The sequence below is a fragment of the Balearica regulorum genome, chromosome 19 (assembly GCF_011004875.1).
Source record: "Balearica regulorum gibbericeps isolate bBalReg1 chromosome 19, bBalReg1.pri, whole genome shotgun sequence".
Lineage (NCBI taxonomy): Eukaryota > Metazoa > Chordata > Aves > Gruiformes > Gruidae > Balearica > Balearica regulorum.
In genome coordinates this window covers 8253510-8276680 of record NC_046202.1, presented here as the reverse complement: position 1 = coordinate 8276680, position 23171 = coordinate 8253510, and the positions used below count along the sequence as shown (strand labels likewise).

General features: G+C 45.2%; 1 protein-coding gene across 13 annotated transcripts in view; it reads left to right on the top strand.

Annotated features, from left to right (window-relative positions):
* Positions 1-6147: 6147 nt before the first annotated feature.
* Positions 6148-23171, top strand: part of CUX1 (cut like homeobox 1) — a 278791-nt gene continuing 261767 nt past the window's right edge. For 11 of the 13 annotated variants that reach the window (XM_075771601.1, XM_075771595.1, XM_075771592.1 and 8 more), the window contains exon 1: positions 6149-6300. In XM_075771601.1, coding sequence (XP_075627716.1) covers positions 6238-6300 — 63 coding nt within the window. In that variant the 5' untranslated portion in view covers positions 6149-6237. Of the gene's footprint in view, positions 6301-7794; positions 7848-23171 lie in introns of those variants that run through there. The other 2 variants (XM_075771597.1, XM_075771589.1) reach the window with 2 other exon arrangements.

Sequence of the window (23171 nt, the reverse complement as noted above, 5' to 3'; positions counted from 1 at the left end):
TCTCTGCACACACCTGTCTCTCCATCCCCGGACACCCGTCTGCCTCTGCTCTCCCGTCCCTGCGTGTTGCAACAGGGCCCAGGCGCGGACGCCTCTGCCCTTGGCACCCGCAGCTGGCTGTGCCGACGCGGGGCTGAGCCACCCTGGGGATGGACCCACCAGGAGGGGTGCGACCACCGTGGGGTGGTGCCAGGCTGGGACAAGGGGACCAAAAAGCCCAGCTGGAGGAAAGGGGCAGAGGGATGTTCCCTTCTTCGCTCCCTGCATGAAGTGTTTGCAATTGGAAAGTGAAAGAAAAACCTTTTTTCTCCTTCCTTTTCCAAGATAGCGTCAGCTTTGCACTCACCCGCTTTATCGGCCCTATGTGGAAGTGAACGAAAGGGAAACGGGTAGGTGAGGGAGCAGCCTTCGAGCTCTTTATTTATGTATTTCCCTCCATCTCCTTCTTGCAGTTTCCCTGTTCTGCAACCCACGAGATGCAAGTGCCCGACACTCACCGTGAGATTTTTATCTCCCGGTGACCACTAGTATTTTACAGAATGGAGAAACTGAGGGAAGATTCAGTGAATTGCTTCACATCACGAAGAGCCCTGTGACAGCAGCTGGAGGCAGCTCCCACCCCCAGCTACGGTCACTGCCACGGGGGGGAAAGGCACAAAGGAAGCAGAATATAATCACCCCAGCTGAGGTTCAGAAAACAAAAAGGGATTTAAACTAATAATGTTGGTTTCAGCTTCTTATTCTTAACTTACACGTGAAATACTGAACCTGAAAATTCTGCAGAAACTGGGAGAAATATCTGGCTGGGACGGAGTTAGTGGAGGGAAAAGCACAGCCAAAATGGATCCCCAAGCGAGCAGGGAGGGAGAGATGGGAAGAGCAAGAACCTGAAGCGAGGAAGCGGCCTCATGAAGTGGGTGAGGAGATCCATGACGGGAATAGCGAGAGTTAAATACCACAAAAAAGGATGTGCAAAAAACAAACCCCAAACCCCTAACAGAAACCAGTAAGAGGTAAAAAATACGTGAAAGGTTCCAAGCGAGAAAAAAGGTGGGAATTTTGCCTGGGAACATAACCTACTAACTTGTCTCCCAACCCCTTTAAAGGACAGAGAAGATAAATGCCCAAATCAACAGAACAGCTTAAGTCAGAGAGAAGAGTGCTGGAGGGAGCGTGAACCCTGCCCAGCCGAGAAAGGACTCAACACGCCTCCCGTCCAGCAAAACCCCAGCTCTGACGTCATCTTGTGCCTCGATAAAGGACAGTGAGGCAAGGACAGTGCTCACAAATTAAAACTGGTATGAACCATACACTTAAATAAATTCGGTATGAAACTGTTACTCACTGCCAGCTACAGGGAGTGGATAATCCGATAGGTCCTTTTCTTCTCTAATTCTCTTGATTGCCTATGGGTATTGTTATTAGTTATGTTGGCCAAAACACGACCATGCATCTGGATAGAATATACCGTAAGAAAAGCAGCTATTTGACAGAAATGTTGCAAACATATTCAGTCTGGGAAGACTGACTGGATTCATTAGGCACCGTGATACATTCGTTCTTTTGGGGTCTTCAATAACTCCTACTGTACGTGGCAGAGAATACCGCTACAATGTCATCACATGTTTTTGTTGGTACGGGCTGATCCACAAATCCTCAAAGAAGATCTGTTGTGGGTTATGCTGGATACTTATAAATGTCTTCAGAGCTAAACAGCAAGTAACCACACCACTCAAATTTACTTTGCTTTTAATTGTGGCTGTTTTCCCTGCCCTCTGTGAGAATTGCTTTCTTCTCTTCCACCTACCAGTGTGTATCTGTGGCTATGCAGCAGTCACAGGATTTCATGCTTACATCACGTGTGCCCCCGTCTACATGATTTGTGCTAAAACTTTCACAAATTACCAAAGAACATGGGAACTGCCAAGTTGGTTCCAGAACAAGGGTCCATCCAGCTGAATCTCCTGTCTCTGCCGGTGACCGCAGGTGGACGCCTAGGGAAAAGCAGGCAGGCACACCGGATGCTTCTCCCTGGTATCCTACCAGCTTCCAACCATTTTCTGCTCAGGGGGTTTCCTGAGCTTGTACACATCATTGTGTCCACAGGACTGGCCAAATCCTCTGGCAATTTATGTGCTGCAAAACCTCTGGCTACTACAACAGATATAAATCAAGCAGAATTGGAGTCGTTGACAATAATTGGGGAAAAAAAATTCCGTGATTTGGAAGACATATATGAGTTTTGATCTTAATTTGGGCTAAATCTCCCAGTAACATAAATTATCTGTTTGGCTGTCTCTATTCTGTGCCATCCCTATGGAGTCTGACTATGTAACGGCACGGTGTAATAAGGATAGATGGAGCACAGCTTACTTTCCTCTCAACTCCAGTTGAAGACTGAACAGAATGACACTTTCACAGTGGAGAGGGATGGGGGTTTGGAATGAGGCACGCATTTCCAGCGGGCACAGGCACATGGAGCCGGGGACAAGAAGCAGTCGAAGAAAATGCAAAGATTAGAGTGAGGAGGGAATGGGCTGGACAAGGAGCAGTCAGGGGTACAGATAAGGCTCCAGAGGAATCCTTTTACGGGAACTGATAGAAATTCGGGAGTTGGTTTAAGTGAAAAAGAGGAGAAGAAAAAAAGAAGAATCCATGGAGAAGAGACTCAAAGTTACAGCCTTGCTGGGAGAAGCAGCACCTCATTTTTCAGTGTCCTAGTCAAAGAAATAAGCTAGATTTGCTAAGGGAAATAGAAGCCTAAGTCCAGTGATTAAAATTGGACTCATGGTCCAAAATATCTTAATGAATGCCGACTGCTGCCCAGAGGAGCAGCTGTGACAATGAATTGTTTCTGACAAGTTTGGGACCCTTGGAATAAAGCTCCATTTTCTTCAGCATTCTGGACAACGACATGTGAAGCATAACAAAACCAATTGCCATTGATGGTCCAATGTGCAAATGTGTTAATCAAGTATCTGTATCGGTGACATTTTATGACACGGTGACATTAATAGGAAACAAATTTTAATCAGACATTTACCTAATTCCTAAAATAGTGCCTGTATGACTATACCTGGGAGAAAATGAAAAAGAAATCTGTACAACATACTTACAAATATTTTGGATATACAAGCATTACTGAAGTACTATTAGTTACTGCCATCATTTTAGATTTAAACTTCAAATAGACTGTACTTACTTTTTCAGTACTCTATTAGTGCCTGTTGAAAGAAGTTAGCATTTACACAGATCAAATCTAACCTTAAGAAAACCTTCCTCAAATGAACAGATGAGACTGATTTCTCAAAACATAATCATCCAAGGAAACTTTATTCCAACCGTCTTCTTGCCAGGGTGCACCAAATTTTCCAAGATCCTTCTTCCATCTCCCATAGGTATGTTTCAGCAGGAACACAAAGCAAATTATCGCTTGCTCCAAGGAGCTCTGTACCCTGCAGGATCTTTGCAGAATCCAGCCTGAAGAAATACAGCACTTTGAGAAAACAGAGCTGTCAAGCAAGATTTCCTTGGGCTTGCTGCCACACAAAATGGCAAATAAGGGACTCGATCCTGCACGGAAGACAATAGGAATTAAAGGTGCTCAGCGTTTGTCTTCCGGCAGAGTTAGGGTTTCTCAGTACTTCCCAACATCAGCTGTACTGTTTATTCTTACTCAAAATTATATAGCTAAAAGCTTTGGTATCTAGCCACAGAGCTTTTATTTCAAATTGGCAATAATGTGACAAGATGTAACTCCTGCAAAAAAGACTACAATAATGTTAAAAATATCATAAAATATTATTTATATCAGGATACATTTGTTACCCCATATGACAATCATTCATATTTCTTGACAGATATAAACCTCTGCTTAACACATTAGTATCATAAATATTACCAGATATAACACTGTAATTTAATACCTACCAAATGTATTTTAAAATATTACTCAATTTAAAACTTTGGATTTTAACCAGATGTGTTTCCAGAAAATGATTCAGGTCAGATGCTTTTTTCTTTTCCTTTTTCTGTGCGTGCGCGTTCAAAGTGGAGCGTTACTATGTGATTTATTGTACTATGACTGTATGCCCCGAACCTAAACCAGCACCATGATACTTCATCCTTGAGGCTTACACACCTGCAGTCCAAACTAACAAGAGAAAACATCTCCATGGCACGGCAGGAGTCTTTGAAATGTCTCTTTGCAGTTGCCTGGACACAGAACAGACTGGTAGAACAGGGAGGCAGCGGAGAAAGGGTGAAGACAGGAACTCCAGCCTCTTTCATCTAGAAAGGGGGGACCATGGAGAGATGAGAGGAAAGGATTTTGATTAGATCACTGGAATGTGAAATGATGCTTCCCAGGATTAAAATCCTATTTTAGAGCTACCAAACCGGTTACGTTGTTAGTCAGAATTCGGAGGCTCGTGCAGCTCCATCCCTGCAGACGGCTGTCGCTCAGCAGCACCCAACACCTTCTCGCTGGAGCAGGGGGGACCCCGGCCGGGCACCCCGCACCTCCCCACCGTCATCCCAGCCACGGACATGCAGCCGCCGTCCCAGCAAAGAGCCGCCCTCCCTCAAAGCGTGGCACTTGTGGAGGAAAAGGGGTTTCCTTCTCAGAAGGTACCTCCGGGTCCAGCCCCACCACAGCCGCCTGTGCCACGTGCGGAGGCTCTTGCATTTCAATCGCGTTGAGTGCCCAATCTAGTTCACCAGGTGGAGGCCTGACATTTTCATCACCAAACGCCATTAGTTGTACTCTCAGTACAGCCAACTAACAATTTGAAGGTCTATAGTTGTCGGGCTGATCATTACGTGGAACCCATTAACATAAAACCCGCCATCGCAATTAGTATCTTTGTAAGCAGCAGCCTCAGCAAAAAGTGGAAATGAAGGCTGAAATAATGGTGCTCCTCCAAACGAGGACGGCAGCAGATTGGGAAATAATCTGTAGCAATCGCTTTGCCGCTGTCTCTGCCGTAACTTCTCGAAAGATAGACGGAGCCATTTTCAAGTAGTCAACCCACTGACTTGAGCGAGCACTAAATTCACTCGATGATCAAATACAATTTGAGAAAAGATCTACACTCACTCACTCACCCAGAGGAAGATAGATTTTCCTTTTACAGATGAAGTGCAAAACGGAGAAAGTAGCTGCATTTGGCAAAACACCGCGCGGGGTATCGATTTCAAAGGGACAGGTACAGAGCGTGGTTTTGCCCATTCCCCAGTAAGGAAATAAGGAATGCTCTCGCGGGGGGTAACGTATTTGCAGGCTGTTTGCGTACACCGGTTTGTTTTGTTAAGAGATGAGCCTGGTAAAATGTTCTGTGCTTTTCAGGAAGGGAACAAGGAAAATGTTCGTATTTATAGCAACATTATTGTTTAGAACAAAATAAGTTATTTCATCCTTTTAATCTCCGTTTCTATGGATATCCCGTGCGGAGCTATGATTTGATTTTCCAGCCTTCACGCGAGCCGTCCCCTCCAAGGCAGCGGTCAGTGGCACTAGCCCTATGAGTAAGTGCCTGTCTACATTTAAATAAATCCCTTTTAAAGACGAATTCGTACCGCCCCGGACACAGTGAATCAGGCTGCCTCGAATGTACTTTTTCATTGTTGTTTCCCCTAAACTCTCTCCACTTATCTAATTTTAGACTCCAGGCTCCCCGAGAGGGCGAACAACCTTCCTGGCGGGTTTGGGAACCATTTGCCGCGCCCGATGCCCTGCCGCGAACCCCAGCACCCCGCACCCGCGGGGGCTCCGCGGGCAGCGCCGGGCAGTGCCCCCCCCCCCCCCCCCGGACTGCCCGGCTGCACCCCGCATTGCCCCGCAGAGTCCCGTCCCCCCCCGCCCCGCCAGGCTCGGCCGGACCCCGCACCCCCGCGGCGGCGGGTCGCCCCCCCCCCCCCGCCGTACCCCCCCCCCCATCCGGGGCGGCGCGGGCGGTGGCGGGGGGGGGGGCCGCTCTGCGAGCGCGCGGGCGCGGCGCCCGCTCCCCCCCCCCCGCGAGCGCACGGGCTGAGTCCGTGTTCCGGGCGGACGCGGGCTCCAGGCCGGGATTTGGGCGCTCCCTGCCCGCCTCCCTCCCCCTTGCCCCCCCGCCCCTCCTCCCCCCTCCCGGCTGGCTCCCTCCCTCCCTCCCTCCCTCCCCCTCCCTCCCGGCTCCTGAACTCCAGCCCCTCTCTCTCTCTCTATCAGCCGCTCACTCTGTCTCAATATGTCTCAAGATGGCGGCCAATGTGGGATCGATGTTTCAATATTGGAAGCGCTTTGATTTACAGCAGCTGCAGGTCAGGCTCCCCCGCTCGCCGCACCGGCCGGGCCGCGCCGCCGGACCCCCCCTCTCCTTCCCTTCTCCGCCTTCCCTCGGGCCCGGCCTCCCCCTCCTCCTCCCGCTGCCGGCCCGCGCCGCCTAAAGGGAACCCCCCGCTCCGCCCGGCCGCGGCGCTCCGCTCCCTCCGCCCCCCCCCCCGCCATTGATCACCGGCCCCATCGGAAATTGATCCTCTTTGTTCAATTCATCGATCAGCCCAAGATGGCGCCGGAGCCGGCGCTGCCGGGGCCGCCGCCGCTTCGCCCGCTCCGTCCCGGGCTGCTCTCTTCCCCGCTTCCCGTTCCCCCCCGGCGGCCGGGGCCGTGCGGAGCGGCCGAAGCGGCGGGCGGCGGCGGGGCTGCCGGCGGCCGCTCCTCTCCCCCGCCCGCCTGCCTCCCTCCCCCCCGCCTGCCCCTTCCCGCCGCCGCTTCCCCGCCGCCTTTTCTCCCCGGGAGCCGGGGAAAGTTTACCGAGTGCTGGGACTTTGTGTGGGGGCGCAGGGAGCCGGCCGGGCTCGGCGTGCAGGCGCGGAGCGGCGGGGGCTGGGGGCGCTGTGGTGCCGGCCAGGCGGGCGCTCCCCCGCCGCTGCCCGGCCGCCGCCGCCTCGCCTCGCCGCGGGGTGCCGGCCCCCCGCCCCTCCGCAGCCGGCGGGCAGGGGGGGCTCCGGCCCGCCGCGCTCCCGTCGCCCTACGAGCGCCGCGGCCGGCTGGCACCGCGTCGGGGGTGGGGGATGTATGTGTGGGGGGGAAGCCGTCGCCGGCGGGGGGCGAGGGATGGAGCCGCGGCGGGGTCCCGCGGGGCTGCCCGGAGCTGGAAGGGAGCGAGCGCCCGGCCTCGCCCGGCCCGAGGAGGGGATGCGTGCGGTTGTGTGTGGGGGGGGGGTGGTTGGGTGGTGGGTGTGCGGGAGGAGAGGGGCAGCCCCGGCCGGGGTGGCTGCCGGCGGCCGCGGGGGGCCGGTGAGGGGCCGGCAGGGCGCGGGGGCGTCCCTCCCGGCGGGGCACGGCCGGCGGCGGCGGGGCATCTCCCCGCGGCGGCGGCGGGAGGGCACGCTTACATAATGCACGGGCTCTCCAGCCTCTCCTGCTGTCCAGGATCTGACAGATGAGTGGAATATTGATGCTTTACTATCCTGGCTCATAACAGCCTAGAAGTCCTGTTTCTTCCGAGGGAAAGTCCTCGCAAACCAGCTTTCCTTCACCTTTGGGTGCGTGCCCTGAGGAAATTGCAGATCCACTATTTAATATAATTGCTGGGGTATAGATAAGGCCAGGGCGGGTTGGGGCGGGGGGGGGGGGGAAGGTTGTCAAACGATGAATTGGTGCTGCTCCCGCCGCTGAATGGGATTGCAACATGCATGTTTCTCCCAGTTGATTGGTGCAGGAAAGCGCTGCCCTGCCTCTTCAAGCCCTCCGGTGCCTCCCGTTTAAATAAATTGGCTCGAAAGCCGCCGGCTGCCCACCCTGGCCCCCTCCGAGGCGGGCTCGGCGGTGCCCGGCCGGAGCCCCTGCAGCAGGCGGAACCATGGTGCGTTGATGCTGGGCAGAGCCGCAGCCCCGCTGGAGGTGAGGGGATGCTGGCGGGGGGGCCGGGAAGCGGGACCCGGGGCCCGCCGCCCTCCCCTCCCCTCGGCGGGGCTCGCAGAGGGTGAGCTAGCGGGAGCGATGCTAAAAAAAAACCAAAACCGACAACCAAAAACCAACCCAGCAACCCCCAAAACGGGAAGTGCTACGTAGGATCTGTAGTAGGAGGCTGGTCCCTTCTGACTTTCAGGTGCATTAGGAGGTGGGGTAAAGTAGCGTTTTGGTTTAGATCCTTGTTCCCCCCCCTTTTTGTGTTTTATTGTTTCTTTTAAAGGTTTTGGATTAAGGTAGACTTGGCTGAACTTTGCTAACTTGAAAGGGTTCTTAATAGTGACCCAGAATACCTACAGGAATATAGAAAATGAGATCCAGATGTAGAATTGTATAAAATAAAATGGATTAAATTAAGATGTAGTTAAACAAAGTCTGACATCTTTAATTGTGGACTTTTGCTTTTGCCTCTGTGTATGTGTGGTTGTACTTGCTTAGCATAGGAAAATAAACGCTCCTAACATCACTGCTGTGGTGTTACATTTAACTGTGAAGAAGTCTAAATATTTCGTATAAAAATAAAGCCTTCAGAAATGCTTATTGATTAAAACATATTGCGCTAAAGTATCTATCATGTAAATTAAATTCTAAAATGTAATGAACGCAGCCAAATGGCATTTTGATAGATTGTTCTATTCTGTTTTTAGTAAAAAATAGCTCACTTTTATCATAATTTAATTTCTGTGCATACTGTAAAACCTGTTGTGGAGTTCCACTGTACAAACCTTAATCTCGTTTTTGCAGACTAAATGTGACAGTCTGACTTGAACAGCTTGTAGGTTTTCCTTTGAAGCATTCTGGTAACACTTGCTTAAAGTTGTTTGAACAATACTCATTACCCGCTTTTGAGGACGTGTGATTATTTATACGTGTTGCGGGTTGAGGCTGTTCACCTTTTGGCAGGTTCACCGGGCAATCTGTATGCAGTGCAAAGTTTATTAACTTCACAGGCAGGCTGTCTGCGGAGAGTCCTGGAGTGACCAGAGAGGTAGAGCGTACCTTCATCCATATGCAGATAGTTAATTTGTTTCAAATTAGCTTTTTTTTTTTTTTAATCCACCCATCTGCATGAAGAGGTAGTGTAATATTTACTCCCACTTGCAGATGAAGCAATATGCTATAAAAACTATCGTTACTGAGTATGAAGTTCAGTCTTACAGAACTGTCCATGCCTCCCTCCCTCCCCCGTCATTCAGTTGCACTAACGTATTTTGAGTGTGGAATTACAGAAAATAAAAATGCTTTCGTCTGCACTTCCGTTACCCTGTTCCAGGGCAAAGACCTGAAGGATTTATGCTTGACACAGTTCCACCTGTGCCCTGTAAACTCCAGCTCTTGTAGCTCTGGGTCTAGATGGCTTTGAAGCTATCGTTTTTCTGCACGAGCAAGTTGTAAGGAACTGAGACTGTGTAGTCCCGTATCGCTGGCAGTGGAGCGACATGCACCCTGTCTGCTCGCAACTTCCTCTTCCCTGTTCTGTTAGAAGACGACGTTTAACTGTTGATGAGCTTCGACCTGCCTTGTAATATTAAGCAGCAGGTTTCTCAAGATTGTATCAATATTAATTAAAAACAGAGCCAGGAACACTTTAGGGTCTGACTCTCTTAATTATTTATTTCCTTTCACTAAATAACCTCTTGTTTATAGGAAGAGAGATTTCAAGAGTTAGAGGCAGGATTAAATAATTCAGAACTTGGATTAAAGAACAAAAAGGTCTGTTCACAAATGGAATACGAGATGCAAAAATGGCAGTTTCCTACAGGTATCAAACGTGGCTTCTTCGCTTGAGACTGTACCTGAAAGGCATGCAGCTGAACACTTAACCCTTTTCTCTAGGAAGGTTAGTGATATTTCCTAAAGAAACGATGGAATTAGCATGGCGTTTATGCATCAGTTTGCTGTGGGGTTAAAGATGGACCCATGTTTGAAAACTGATGGCAAGGGAATCGCAGCGTGTAGAGAAAACAGATCCTTGCAAGCAGTGAATATTGTGGCAATAAATGTGAATTAAATCACCGGAGAAATGCTGTTGCCCTCGAGTTAAAACTGCATCTCCTGTTTGGAGGCAACTGTGTGATCTGAATCAGGCTGATGTACAGCAGCGTGAAGGTTGCCTGCTGTTGCGTGGTCCTTTCGAGTTGTAGTTTTTGGTGTCACCATCACCTTCACCATGAAAACAACTCTCTGCTGGAGAACGGGAAAGCAGGTGTTGTGTTCCCCTGGGTACGGCATGCAGTTCTCTTAAAGATTTTGCTTAATATTTCTGAATACGTGTGTGTATATAGCTATATCAGAGGGGACAGTCGGTCCTGCCGTATCTTTTTGACCAGCAGTGTTGCATGAGTAAGTCTAGCTTGGCTCTCAGATCTAAGTTGAATCTGCCGGATGAATGGAAGAAGTTAATACTATTTGAAAACTAAACGAACTATGTTTTGAAGTATTTTGACAATAAACACAAGTCTCGAAAGGTTATCATAGCTTTTTAGGACAGGCACACATACTGGTAAAAAGTACAGGTTCTTATTGCTTTGGAGCAGAACGGCGTAACTTGTTATGATCAAGCTAGGGAATGAAAAGCTAAAGCCAAATCTTGCTCGTGTGTTTCTGTTTTTTAAAATCTCATACTGGTTTTGCATCTCATATGATTAAAGTCAGGATGGAGTATTAGTTCTATGCATGCTGTGACTAATTGTTTAAGGTAAACCATTGATCTTGTAACATTATAAAATTTGTAACAATATCTGGAAGAACTAAGTAGTAATGAGTAGCTTTTAAATACCGAAGCACTTGTATTATTTAATTAGAAACAGGTGGAGTCCTTGGCATCTCTGACTTGGATCTGATTGTACCAGAGCACAAGCTGATTTGCTTTAAGTGAAGGAGTTAACACGCTTCATCAGAAGTGGAATTAGCAATCGCATCTGGGTGTTTAATTTTGTTTATCCTTGCAGGCCACTGTAGAACTTTTAGTTTCTGTCCTAAAAGTAGACAGCGCTTTACTATTTATACTGGTAGTTAAATGTGTATCAAGAAAAGCATCTCTAGCTACTGTAAATGCATTTCTGCTCCTCCCCACCTGATCAGAGATGTGTAGTGAAAGCAGCTTGGTAGTTCTTCAAGGAGATGCAATACAGGGAACTGAGAAAGATGTAAAAGCCAGGGCACCGCTGCCAGTGTGCTCTGATAACATCATTGCTTCCCTGCAGCAGGCAGGCTTTAGCTTTTTGTGGAGGTCAGGGTGGTGTCCCTGGACATCTGACACACGTGACATACTGGAAGAAAGGCCCGTGGTGTACTTCTGGCTCGAGAATTTGGCTTTCATAGGATTCCTTGAATCCTATTCCTTGAGACCTGTTCCTTGGAAAGAAATTTCTGAAAGCTTTTCTAGCCCTCTTTCCTGTTCCTCAAATGAAATAATGCCCATCTGAAACATGACAGAATTAGTGCGTGTTTCAATCACTCTGCTCTTGTGCCAAGTTTGTGGTTAATTGGATAATGTATTGAGAAATGCAGTAGTGAGGATTTGGAGTATGGTAATGGTTGGGATTTTTTTGAGAAAAGATTGCACTACTTGGCTGTGTATAACAATACCAAATAAGTAATGGGTGAAACATTTGCTACAGAAGAAATTACATGCAGTCTGAAATTCCAATGAACAATTATTCTTTATTTGCAAGCTGATTTGTCATGCAAAAAGTGGATGTAGAAAAATGCATAATCTAAAGTTTCAGTTTGATCACGCTGAGGCTGAAAATAAAAGCAGTTTATTTATTGGATAGAGAACAGATACACATATGGATGCTCAGTATTTTTTAGGACACCAGGCAGGTGGTGTTCATTGACTTGGGGTCCTTTTTATGTAAGCAGGGGAGTGAATTCCTGTATTCTGGTTTCTCTTGCACGTGTTCTTTACATTTTATTCTTTGTTTATCTTTGTGCTTGGTTGTTTCCCCATATACTTTATGGGCAAGGTGTTGAAAACGTAATGTTTTCTGGATTGAGAATGTAGTGACAATGTTCCAGTGTTGCATGAAGGACTAGGGAGGAAGACGTGGAGCTGAGAGGGAGAAAGCTGAAATGGGGTAGTTAGTAGACGACAGGGAGTCTAGGACAAAGAGATTTGTACAAGAGTGCTCGCGCACCAGATTGTAGGTGTGGTGTTGAATTTGCCAGGAAAGATGAGAGAAACTTAGACCTCATGATCAGAATAGTTAATGTCCTTAAATTAGTAAAGATCAGATAAATCTTACTCATTGCGTGACATACATGTTCTCAGCTTGTTTTTGTTGTCTCTGGTTTGACAAGGCAAATAAGTTAGTAATTTCTGCTTTTATTGTTAGTTATAATGAAGAAAATACAGTATATTACATTGCTTGGGTTGTGAAGAACATGGAAATCCAGACAGATAGCCAAATGTTAACAGTGTTAAGTTTTTATGGAAGATTAAACACCAGGTGTGCAGATGTTGGGTGTAGGCTGTTGGATGTAACAGTGGTCTTCCCTGTTGTCGAGCAGTACTTGCATTTCTGGGAAAGCAGTAGGCAGGAAAGAATTTGTACGAGATCCACTGCAGTTCCCTGATCATGCTCGTGTTTTGACTCTAGCAGGAGACAGCAATTCTTACTATGCTGTTACTTGGTCACTTCTGTGACTTAGTAGAGTTCAGTATTTAGTGTGAATAAACGTATTTCTCGGTATGAAGGTGCTAAAGCCCGGAGATGGCCTGACAGCTCCATGCGGATGGGTTACAGCAGACGTAGGTTTGAAGTTGGAGCCTTTCAGACTAATGTTGTCTAATAGCTTTTTGCCTCGCTGGCAATTCACTTGCTTCCTTGCCTTGCAGTAATTTAATGCTTTTGTCGACAGTTGGTGGGGTAATAAGGAAGTTTCTGTGAGGGCTGGAGTTGTGCTGCTGTTTCACGGGGTGGAGGGAGGGGAGGCACTTGTCTGCCTCCTGGTTGGGTTCGTGGACCCACAGTGATCTGCTCTGGGGAGACAGAGGTAAAGATTACCCTTTCTTTGAAAAGTTCAAAAGCAGATGCACAAAAATATTTAAGCTGCTCTATGTAATGCTTTAAATTCCTCCATGTCTTTGTGTTTCTGGCTGTGAGCTTTTTAAGGTATGTAAGGGTGTAGGCTGTGGCTGTCTCTGAGGCTTTTTCAGAGGACTTCGTACATCACAGCTGAGCAGATCCTGTTGTTCCTATTTTCGTTGTGTGGATATACGCAAGCTTGGACGTAACAGCATCTGGAAGTGCCGCTGCAAGGTTTCTGTGAAGGATGTGAAAATTTAGGCCAAATTATTGGTAAACAGCTAGACTAATTTTGCAGTGGAGGTAGACCCCTCATTGCGTTGAATTCAGTGATCTTGCATTTGGCTAATGGTGAGGTGAGCCCTGGTGTGCGTTGCGCAGAGTGTGCAGGTGGGACCAAACTGTGGTCTAATTCCTGCTAACATTTTATAGTATCCCTTGAGCTATGGAGATTGGATGGTCCTGTGCTGCTGCATCACCACGTCGCTGTGGGATTGCTCTTACGGCTTGGGGTGTGCGTATCTACAGGGAGCCTGAATCACTTCTGATGCTTACATTGTTGAGGTCTGTCCTTGCTGAGAAGTGTTGGCTTCGGTCTGTGGCTCACATCTGACAAGCTGAGGACAGTAATGCTGCAGGGAAGTAAAAATAAAAATGAATGGGGGAAGGGATGCTGTTTAAAGGACTGGATGGGGTAGAGGGAAGTGGTGAAGGAAGGAAGGAGTTAAGGAGCAAGCTTAAGCCTAGGACTTGTAAATGAAACTTGTATTGCAGTGCATTTGGGAGAAGAGCTTATTTTAGAATTTATATAAATATTCGGCAGTGCAGCTGGGAAGTATGGAGGGTCTCCCAACAAATGCCTGGCTGTAGTGTTGCAATCAAATCTAGCTCACCTGGACGTGCTGATGGTATGAAAGGATAGCCTGGGGTTTACCACCATGCCGTTCTTGCGGGAACATCCTGGGAAGATTTGTACATGAGATACCAGGGTGATGGTATGACTTCAGAGCACACTGACAGATTTTTAATGTTGCCCTGTGACAAACAGGGCTTACGTTCCTGTTAGACTTAAATAGCTTTTTAACCACTTGGATGGTGTTTTGAGGTATTGTGAATTGTAGAAGCATTCTCATTGTTCTTACTTTAAAGAAAAGAAGAAAAAGAAAAAAGAAAATTTAATAGCTTTTCACTTGTTTTTTTTCTTCCTTAAATGAAGGCTCAGACTAGATATATCTTAGGTGCAAAAAGGTTGTGTGTTTTGCATGGAAATGCCCTGGCTTATTCCTGTAGAAACTAAACTGCAAAGCTAAAAGGCAGTGCTGCAGATGATGAAATGCATGAAGCTTGATGGGTTTTCTTACTCTTCCTGCTCTCTCTGGTACCTCTGCTAGGTATTTGAGGTTGCGTGGTGTTGCTGATCCATTGTTTGAAGGAAAACAAAAGATTTCTCTAACCAGAATGGTAAGCTTCAGCTGATACGCATCAACCCATAAAAATCTATACACTGTGAATACTTACTTTGGGCAATAAAGCTTAGGGGGACTGGTACTAATGTACAAAGCCCTTAATTGGTTTGGATTCAGTTTGAGCGATAGTTACTAGGTAGTAGTGACTTTGAAATAAGCGGGGAGTTTCAGCCTCGCTGTTAGCAGTTGGTGCATGCCTGTTCTCGGCTCTGCTCTGGGTCTGCTCGGGCCTCTGAGCTTCTCACTCGGCTTCTGCTGGTTTACTTCTCCATCTGGGAAACATTGATAATGCTTCTGACCCCTCTTTGAGGTACAAGATTGTGAATTAGCAGTCACTATTCCTTTTTGCTCGCTGTTCCTTTTTGCTACTACTTAATTCTGTGTTGTGGATAAATAAGACTTAGTTGTTGTTACATTTTCTGCACCTTTGGTAGCTTTCTTTTTAAATGGGTTAAACAGGGGATATACTGCTCTTGATTTGTACGTACTTTTCAGGCTTGTTGCTGGAAGCAGTGTCTATAGAAATGAATGGAAAACCAGAACCGAGTAATTGGGTGTCATAAAAGGGTATCACTGATGATTGGTACCAAATCATTGGGAGAAAATGTTTCCTGCAAATGGTTATAAAGTTATAATCCAGAGTTATTAGTACACACGCTCTTACTTTAAAACATACCTCCATGTTCTTTGGTATACTGTTTGAAGGCAAGATACGCCATTTATCGAGTTTCCCTTCAGATTTCTCTGTACATTAAAGGCTGCTTAAAATTTACATTATAGGCACCCAGTGATATGAGTGTTGAATTTAATATTCAACAGTTTGCGGTTGCATCATTTAAAACTGCAGTCCTCAGCTAGCTGCAGCCGTAGGTTTGAAACAGCTCCCTGTTTCAGACAGACAGGCCGGCCTCTGCCAGCTCAGGTGAAGGATCTTCAGTCGCTAGCAGGGCTTTTATCCAAGCCACGCTCCGGTGGTTGTGAGGACTGTAAATGGCAGCCTGCGAGCCCCCCGAATGGCGAAAGAGAGGGATGTGTTCAGAGCAGGTTTTATGGAAGGTGTTAGACTCGTGTCTGAAGGCTGGGATTCTTTAGTCACCAAAGACATATGATGGGGCAGCTTGAAACTTTTTTCTTACAGCAACTTTTATCCAAGTTGTTCAGGTTTTGTAGTCTGAGTATCGATAGCCTTCCGCTAAGACTGTCAGCAGGGTTAGAGGTTACGATTTAGATGTCTGCTTGTGCCATCAGAAATATTGATCGCCTACTCATTTCGCATGCGTTCGCTCCCTGAATAGCTATGAGGCTGGAGAGGTGCTGCGCTCCGTTGCTGAGCTCCTGCTCACCGCTGCTGCGAGTGGGTCTCGTGTGCTCAGCTCGGTGAACTTTGCAAAGGTGAATAAGCTTTATCCCTATTTAGCACAACACAAAGGCCCTGACCCAGTAAGCGTTATCGCATGTGCTTAATTTTTAACACATGCGTAGTCATAGTCTACTGACTGAGCTTGGGTGGGGAAGGAGCTGCCTTTTCTAACCCAGGCCATGGTGAAGTTGTGAATAGAGATGAATCTCTCCCGACTAGTCCAGTGGCTTCTCGGTCTCTTCCTTTGTATCTCATGTTTCTAATCAACTTAATTCTTTTTCTTGTTGTTTCATTGATGTGACATACAAATGCTGTCAGAATAGCTCAATAAAATTTATACTTGTGTTTTGTCTGTAATTATTTTTCATTTTATTTTTATTGGGTATTTACGCATTTTATTGCATGTGCATGTCAAAGTAAATTTCTATCATATTACCACTTAAAGATGTTTGCTTCATTTTCAGGCATAAATAAAATGTACCCCTTGTCTATGATCTGAAATAAGATAGTGTTAATTTTGTCAGCAAACTGTGTATTTATTTTTCTGCTGCAACTTTCCTGTGTGCGTGTTAATATTGATAGTACTCAACTTTGGTTTGGTATGTCTGGTATGAACATAGTTGCTTTTCTAATATTAATTGTGGAGATGGGATAATATTAAACATTTAAAAACAAGGAGCCAGTAGTCTTGCAATTGATTTTCTGTGGAGAGACCTCAGTACAGAGTTGCTTACACAACTCTAACCTTAGTTTCTTTTACGTGAGTGCAAGAAGTGTTTGATATATTTAATAAAGAAAAAAAGTTATAAATACACTGGTTACTCCTCCCTTCCCTTCTTGCAGCTCTGTCCTGTCTCAGGAGCTCTAGTTTTCTTTTGCTTATAGGTTTCTGCACGTTTTATTTGGCATGGAGTCTTGCTATCAAAATTCTTCGGATGTTGGAAAAGGGCAGCTTGCTAATATTGTGTCTTCAACTCATCTCTCTGCCGCTGTTCACAACAACCTGCCTGTTTTCTCAATCAAACATACTTTATACTCATAACCACTGCTCAAACTCAGAATATTTTTTTTTCTTTTTTTTTTTTCTCTCCATTCCTTTCAAAAGTGAGTCGATACTTGCTGCTTTGTAGGGGTAAACTCTGGGGGCTGCTGTGCTCTTGCGTCACAGGATGGAAGAAGCATTAGGTGCGTGGTGAAGCAGACAGCAAGGAGGGAAGAATTGGTCTGTGAGAGTTTATCTTGCCTGCTTCCGTAACGAAGAAAGCTTTTCCAATGTGAGTCTTGATCCTGCGAGACCGTGGGTGCCGTCTATGTTACTGACAGTCCTTAACCCCTGCAGGACTGGGGATTATTTCCCTGGTTTAGATCAGGATTTGAATCAAATTAAATTGTCTCACAAAGCCATGCTCTCAGTTTTATGTATAAAACACTGTTTGCTGTTTCCATGCTCACGAGGAGGAGCTAGTTTCAGGCTTTTTATGTATGTGCAGGCAGAGCTTTGGTCAGTCCCGTCATTGGAAAGTTGTATCGTAAAGCTGCTTGCTTCTGTGCAACTGCCGATACTTGTTTCTGTCTTTCCGAGTCCTTTGCTGTGCCCCATGCCATCAACTCGTGAAACTGTGTGTTCTTCTTTTTTTCTTGGGATGGTATGTTAAATACAGCAGGAACGATTAAAACAGGACACACACTGTGCTGTGATCAGCTTGTTTTAGATAATAAATTAAAATCCGTTAGCATCTGAGATGTCCTGGCGTATCCTGAGAATAGTTAGTTCTTTAATGTGCCAAGCTAAGTAAAACTTGATTAGTGTCACTATCTGGGATTTTCTGTCCTGTAAATAGGACTTGAAGTCTAAAATTAGAACTGTGAAAACCGACTTTAAATAGGATTAGAAGAACCACCTTAGTAGTTCAGATTGTTTTCAGAATCTTAGAAAGTGGTCACTATGCCCTAGAGCTGTTGTACATGCCATCTTTTTGAAAATTAACTTTACTGCAATGACTAAAAAGTTAGTCTGGGGCCTGCAGCGTGCTCTCCTTGGTCATTCAGTGCTGTAAAAGGTGGTCGCTGTGCTTGGCTGCTGCCTGCTATGCCAAAGGTTGTTATGTCTCCAGTCTCTGGACTTGCAACTTCTGATACCCTTTAGGATCCTTGCTGGTGAAAGGTGATGGTAGGCAGGCATTTGGCATTAGAGGCTTTCTTCCAGAGCACAGAAGCAAATGTGGAAGCTCCTGATATCAGGAAATGATGGATATATGTATTACTTTTCATTTTCTAAGGGAACTCCAGTGTTGTACAGGTAGATTAAATGGAAGCTGGTAAGTTAGCAGGCATGCCTGGTTTGGAAAAGTGCACCTACTGCTATTGTTTTGGGGCATTCATTGCTCTCTGTCTTGTTTGCTTCTAGATATGTCATGACAAAATGCATTCATATATCATAGTGTTTTTACACCCTATGTATTTGCTATAATAATTTTACCAACAAATTGTGAAGTTAATTTCAGTGGTAAGAAATTTTCATTCTATAGCTAGTTGTTTTTTTTTTTTTAGATGTTGACAGTTGGCAGCAGCCTCTTTGTACAGTTTCTTGATTGTCAGCTCTTCATTATAAATTTACTTTCTAAATGCTGACTTAAGGCCTGACACTTTGTTTGTTTAACTGTCAGTTACACTAGTTTGGAGACCTAATAAAAGCCTCTCAGATCTTCCTATTGAATTAGGCCACCCTTTGCCACCCCAGTGACTGAAGTAAAACAACTGTAAGAGTGTGTTTCAGTATTTACCCCGTTTTTGCTGGAACCCTGCTTAGGGTGTCTTCTGATACTTTATCCTCGGTGTGACAGTAGTTAGTTCTCTGGTAAAAGGTCACTGTAATGTTTTAATTGGATTTTTCAGCTGCAAGGAATATAAAAATACAAGTTTATTAATAGAGTGGCTTTGATCTTGAAGGATTCCAAAACATTTGCTGCATTGCACATGCAGGAATGGTTTAGTTTTACTGCTCATTCAGGGATAATCAATTTTATCGTGGAGGGTGGAAGCTGGATGTTGTACCTAGCAGATCAGGAGGCGGAGTGAGAAGCACATCCGCGTGAGAGAGGGGGAATCTGGGAAGGCAGAACGTTGTTCCCAAACTGGAATGTTCCCAAACTGGAATTTCCCCAGGATATAGAATCGAACTGTGCTGTCGAAGGTGCCAAAGGAATCTTTCACAAGTTGTTTTGGTTTTGGTTTTAATCTGAAATCTTTGAAAAAGGTCATGGGCAATAGACAATTAGAGAAACACTTAACTGACCTTGTTAGTGTATTTTTGTGGAATTATTGTGCTTTACAGTTATTGTTGCTTTACACAGATGGTTATTGCTGGTTTCCATCTGTTCATTAAGGAAAAGTAAAGACAGAAAATGGCAGCTTTAACCGGGTTTTTAACCAGAACTTCCAGGTTTTATTTCTTCTTTGACCATGTCAGGTTAATCTGTTGGGTACAGTACACTGTGGTTTCAAGGAAAAGAGATCAAAGTGGGAGCACGTCTGTACAATATGGGTCACGATAGCAGTTTCCTGTGTTTCGGGTACCCTTTCCTTTGAACAGCCCTCAGGTATGTAGTACGATATCACCCTGGCAGGTGGCCAGGCCAAGGGAAGGACTCTGACCAAGACTGACATTATGGAAACCATTTAAGCGAAGCGCTTCATGGCCTTCAGCTCATGTTGCTGCTTATTTCCAGTTTAACCTTAGTGCTCTCAGTATGAATGACTTCACAGTGCCCCAGTGGAGTTTTCCCTGGTTTTGCTAAAACCTGCTCCTTTACACTATCGTGATGGTTAAAAACTTCAAAAATCTTTCAAGGCTGGCAGGCGTGGAAGCTTCCTGCTGGCACTGATGTAGCTGAGCTGACACCAGTTTCAGTGCTCGTGGTGACCCTCTGTTTCTCGATTTCCGAAGAATGGTGGGGGAAGGAGCCCCAGAGGTGCAAGAGAATGATCTGGGGCTTCACCTGATGAAGACCAAAACAAAATGAAAAACTTCTTCAAAGTCCCGTCATCCTACTTGTGGCACTCACAGAGTTTTTCTTCACCTGACTACTCTCTTTGAACCAGTGGATGATTTGTTCTTGCAGGGCTGCTTTCCGTTGGCAGAAATTTCAGGTGGGGTGGAAAAATGATCCTGTCTGGTGCGAGAGCTGTTTGCAGGGGTCCTAAGCTCCTAAGCAGAGTACAGAACAGTCATTTTATTTTTTCGAGTCCTTTGCCAGTTGCTCAACCAGATGTCCTCAGTAGTTTGTGCTATAAGATGTTAAGTAATTAGATCATTCAGATTCTAGTTAAACATAATTAAAGCCCTGTGTAAACTGAGTGAAGCTGACAGGTTTTATAGGTTGGTCATAGCAAAAATATCAGATGATATAGCTCAGCATTAATACAAAAAGATTTAAGCCTCCCTGCCCTCAAATAAAGAGGTGTTTAGTCTCCAAATTTAATCCTTAATTAGAACTACAATTTATGGAACTTAACTAAAATGTTTTCAGGATCTTGGAAGCCTCACTCAAAGTGCTGCCATGTAGTGTTTGCTGGTTAAAGTTTCTTCTCCTATGCTCCTGAATTTGAAATAGAGAACCTACCATGCAGTTGCTATGTAAAGTTAAATAGAAAGGTGACAGAATTTTGCATTTTTTTTCTTGTAATTTAAGTTAGCGGGTAAGTCAGTTGCAGCGGTGCTCCTTGACTTGAGAAGGGTCTGAACAAGTAGCACCATCGCCAGTTTGTGCTCCCGTGTCCTTTCCCAGCTTGTAGCTGACTTGCCTTTTTGGATCACCTAGCTGTGGCACAGCCTGTGTAAGATGCCTTGTTTGCCACCAGCTATCCCACTGCAAGCTGAGTTCGTAACCGTCAAATTTCCTTGGAGACAATCTCCGTGTAATGTGACTGTGTGCATAGGTACTGCAAAGTAACAAAAGTAAATGCAAGACTGCGAGCAGTGGGCTAAAACACGAGCTACGTGTTCAAGGATTTGATTATTGTTACTTTATTCCAGCTCTGTCATACGCTCTGATTCACCTGGTCCTGTGTGAACCCAGGAGCTGGACTCGATGATCCTTATGGGTCCCTTCCAACTCAGGACATTCTATGATTCTATGACTCTCTGAAGCTAATCCTGATTATTTCTCTCCCTCATTTTACAGATATGACACATTATTTTGTTGTTTGTTTGCTGGCAGGCAAAACATATTTTATGAAGGAAAGTGTTAACAGATACGCTGATAAAATGTCTGTCTTCTAAAAACTGTCTGAAGACAAATTGAGTATTAGTCTACATGTGGTGTTCACACTGTTGTTGTGCTAGCTACCGAACAAATTAACAAGATGATTCTTGTCTTTTACAGAATGTAAACTTTCTTTTTTAGATGTTGCAGGAGTCCAAAGTTGTGAACTAGATCCAGGGTGATCCTTGTTTTGCTGAATGCTCTGAAAGCTGATTGCTGTGTTGCTTTGTGATAGATAATAAAGAACAATTAGGTACAGAGCATTCACAGGAAAGTAAAAATATGCTGGAAAATTCAGATTCAAGTAGCTAAGGGGATTTTGTAGTTAGACTTAGTTAAAAAGAAAAATCAGAAGGAAGAAAACTGCAGTTATTTCTTGGTAATCCTGAATGATTAGGTTGTCTTGCTTGGTACCGAAAACAGCTCCTTTGCATGGCCTGCAGAGTTATTTCATGCAATAACTTCCCACGTCCCCTCCAGCCTCTCCCCACCACGCTTAGTTATGTCACTCGTGTGATGCTTCGAGCCTTGCTGTCCTGGCTGGAATCTCGAGACTGTTTCCAAGCTTGTATTTCTCACTTGGCAGCACATGATGCGGCTGGTGGGCAATCTGCCGTATCCCTTTTTTGTCAAACATCAGAGTTGGTGTCTGACACTGGATCTGGGAATAAGAGCAGGGAGAGCAAAATGTACAGCGGAGCCGAAGATATCTGCTGGGTGTCTTTGTGCATTTTTCTGTAGTTATTGCTTATGATAGATACTCAGTTCTTGTGGTGATAGAATGACAAAGATCTTGCTTTTTCCCTTCATATTTTAAGTGATTAGCATGACCCGGTAAGTGGAATTTTCAGCTGCTTTTTTTTTGTATTAAGTGCTGTCTGCTTACAGGTGAAAAACTCAGTTTGAGAAAAATCCCCTAAAGTTCTATGGAAACAAAACAGTTTTATAAAGGTGTGTGTATGTGTGTGTGTATGTTTGTGTAAACACACAAGCTCACACAAGCACAATCTCCTTTCTGGATCAGCTCCCACCATGCAAAATACAAACCTGAAAGTGCTATAATTGATTATGTGCAATAGGAGACAAACAACCAAGATTTTGGGAGAGGGCAGGGTGTGGTCCAGATCTGGCAAAACATTTAAGAACTGAACATTATTTTTTCAAAGGTAGGGAAACTTTAAAACATTGGTCCAAGAGTTACGACTGGTTGGGAGAAGGAAAAGAGTACAGTAAACTGAGACGTCTTCTTTGTAGGGGGAGGTGTTGGGGGAGGAATTGGGAAGAAAGAACACGCAAGTTTAGGTTAGTACATGTTCATGTTCTTCTGGTTTTTTAACTTCATTTGTTTCCCTGGCAGATGTCCCATGGCTTTGAGGCCTTTGTCTGTGTGAGAGAGAACATGAAGGAGGGTTTGGCAGAACGCTTTGGGTTGTGCAGAATAGCTAATAGTCATATTTATAGTTAGTGTTGTCTCTTGGCTTACGCAATTTTTGATAACCAGCAATTGTTCCGTAAAGTTACGTGTTATATTGGCAAGTCAGCTCTCCCTGAATTTCCTCCACCAATTCTGTGTTGTAGATAGATTTCATGTACAAGTTTTTGTAAGGTCTGAATAGGACTTGTTGCATCCACAGTACTTTTGACAGACATCTCCCCGAGACTCTCTCTTTTTTTCAAATGTCTTCATACAATCTAAGATACTACATGCAACCCTGCTTAATTAAATTGAAAAGAAACAGTATTTTAAAACAGATCTAGCAATCCTTAGGTGATAATATTTTTCTGAGCTTTGTAGCGTGCATATATGTATATGTGCTGCATCCTCCTTTGAAGGCTCTCCATTTTTTAATGATCGTTGTACCTCAGTGCTTAATATTGTGTTCTTTTGGCATGCTGAAATTCATAGTGGAGGTGGTCCTGCAGCTGCCATGGTCTGCAGGGGAAGAGGAACAATATTTGACTGCTGTGAGGGTTTGAACCTTCTGGTAGCCTTTTACTTTTTCTGTGACTCTAAATGGATTTATATCTCTGTAGCTTTATGTCTTTAAAACACCTGGTATAATTGCTTAGAAATATATTCCATGTCAGCCTTTA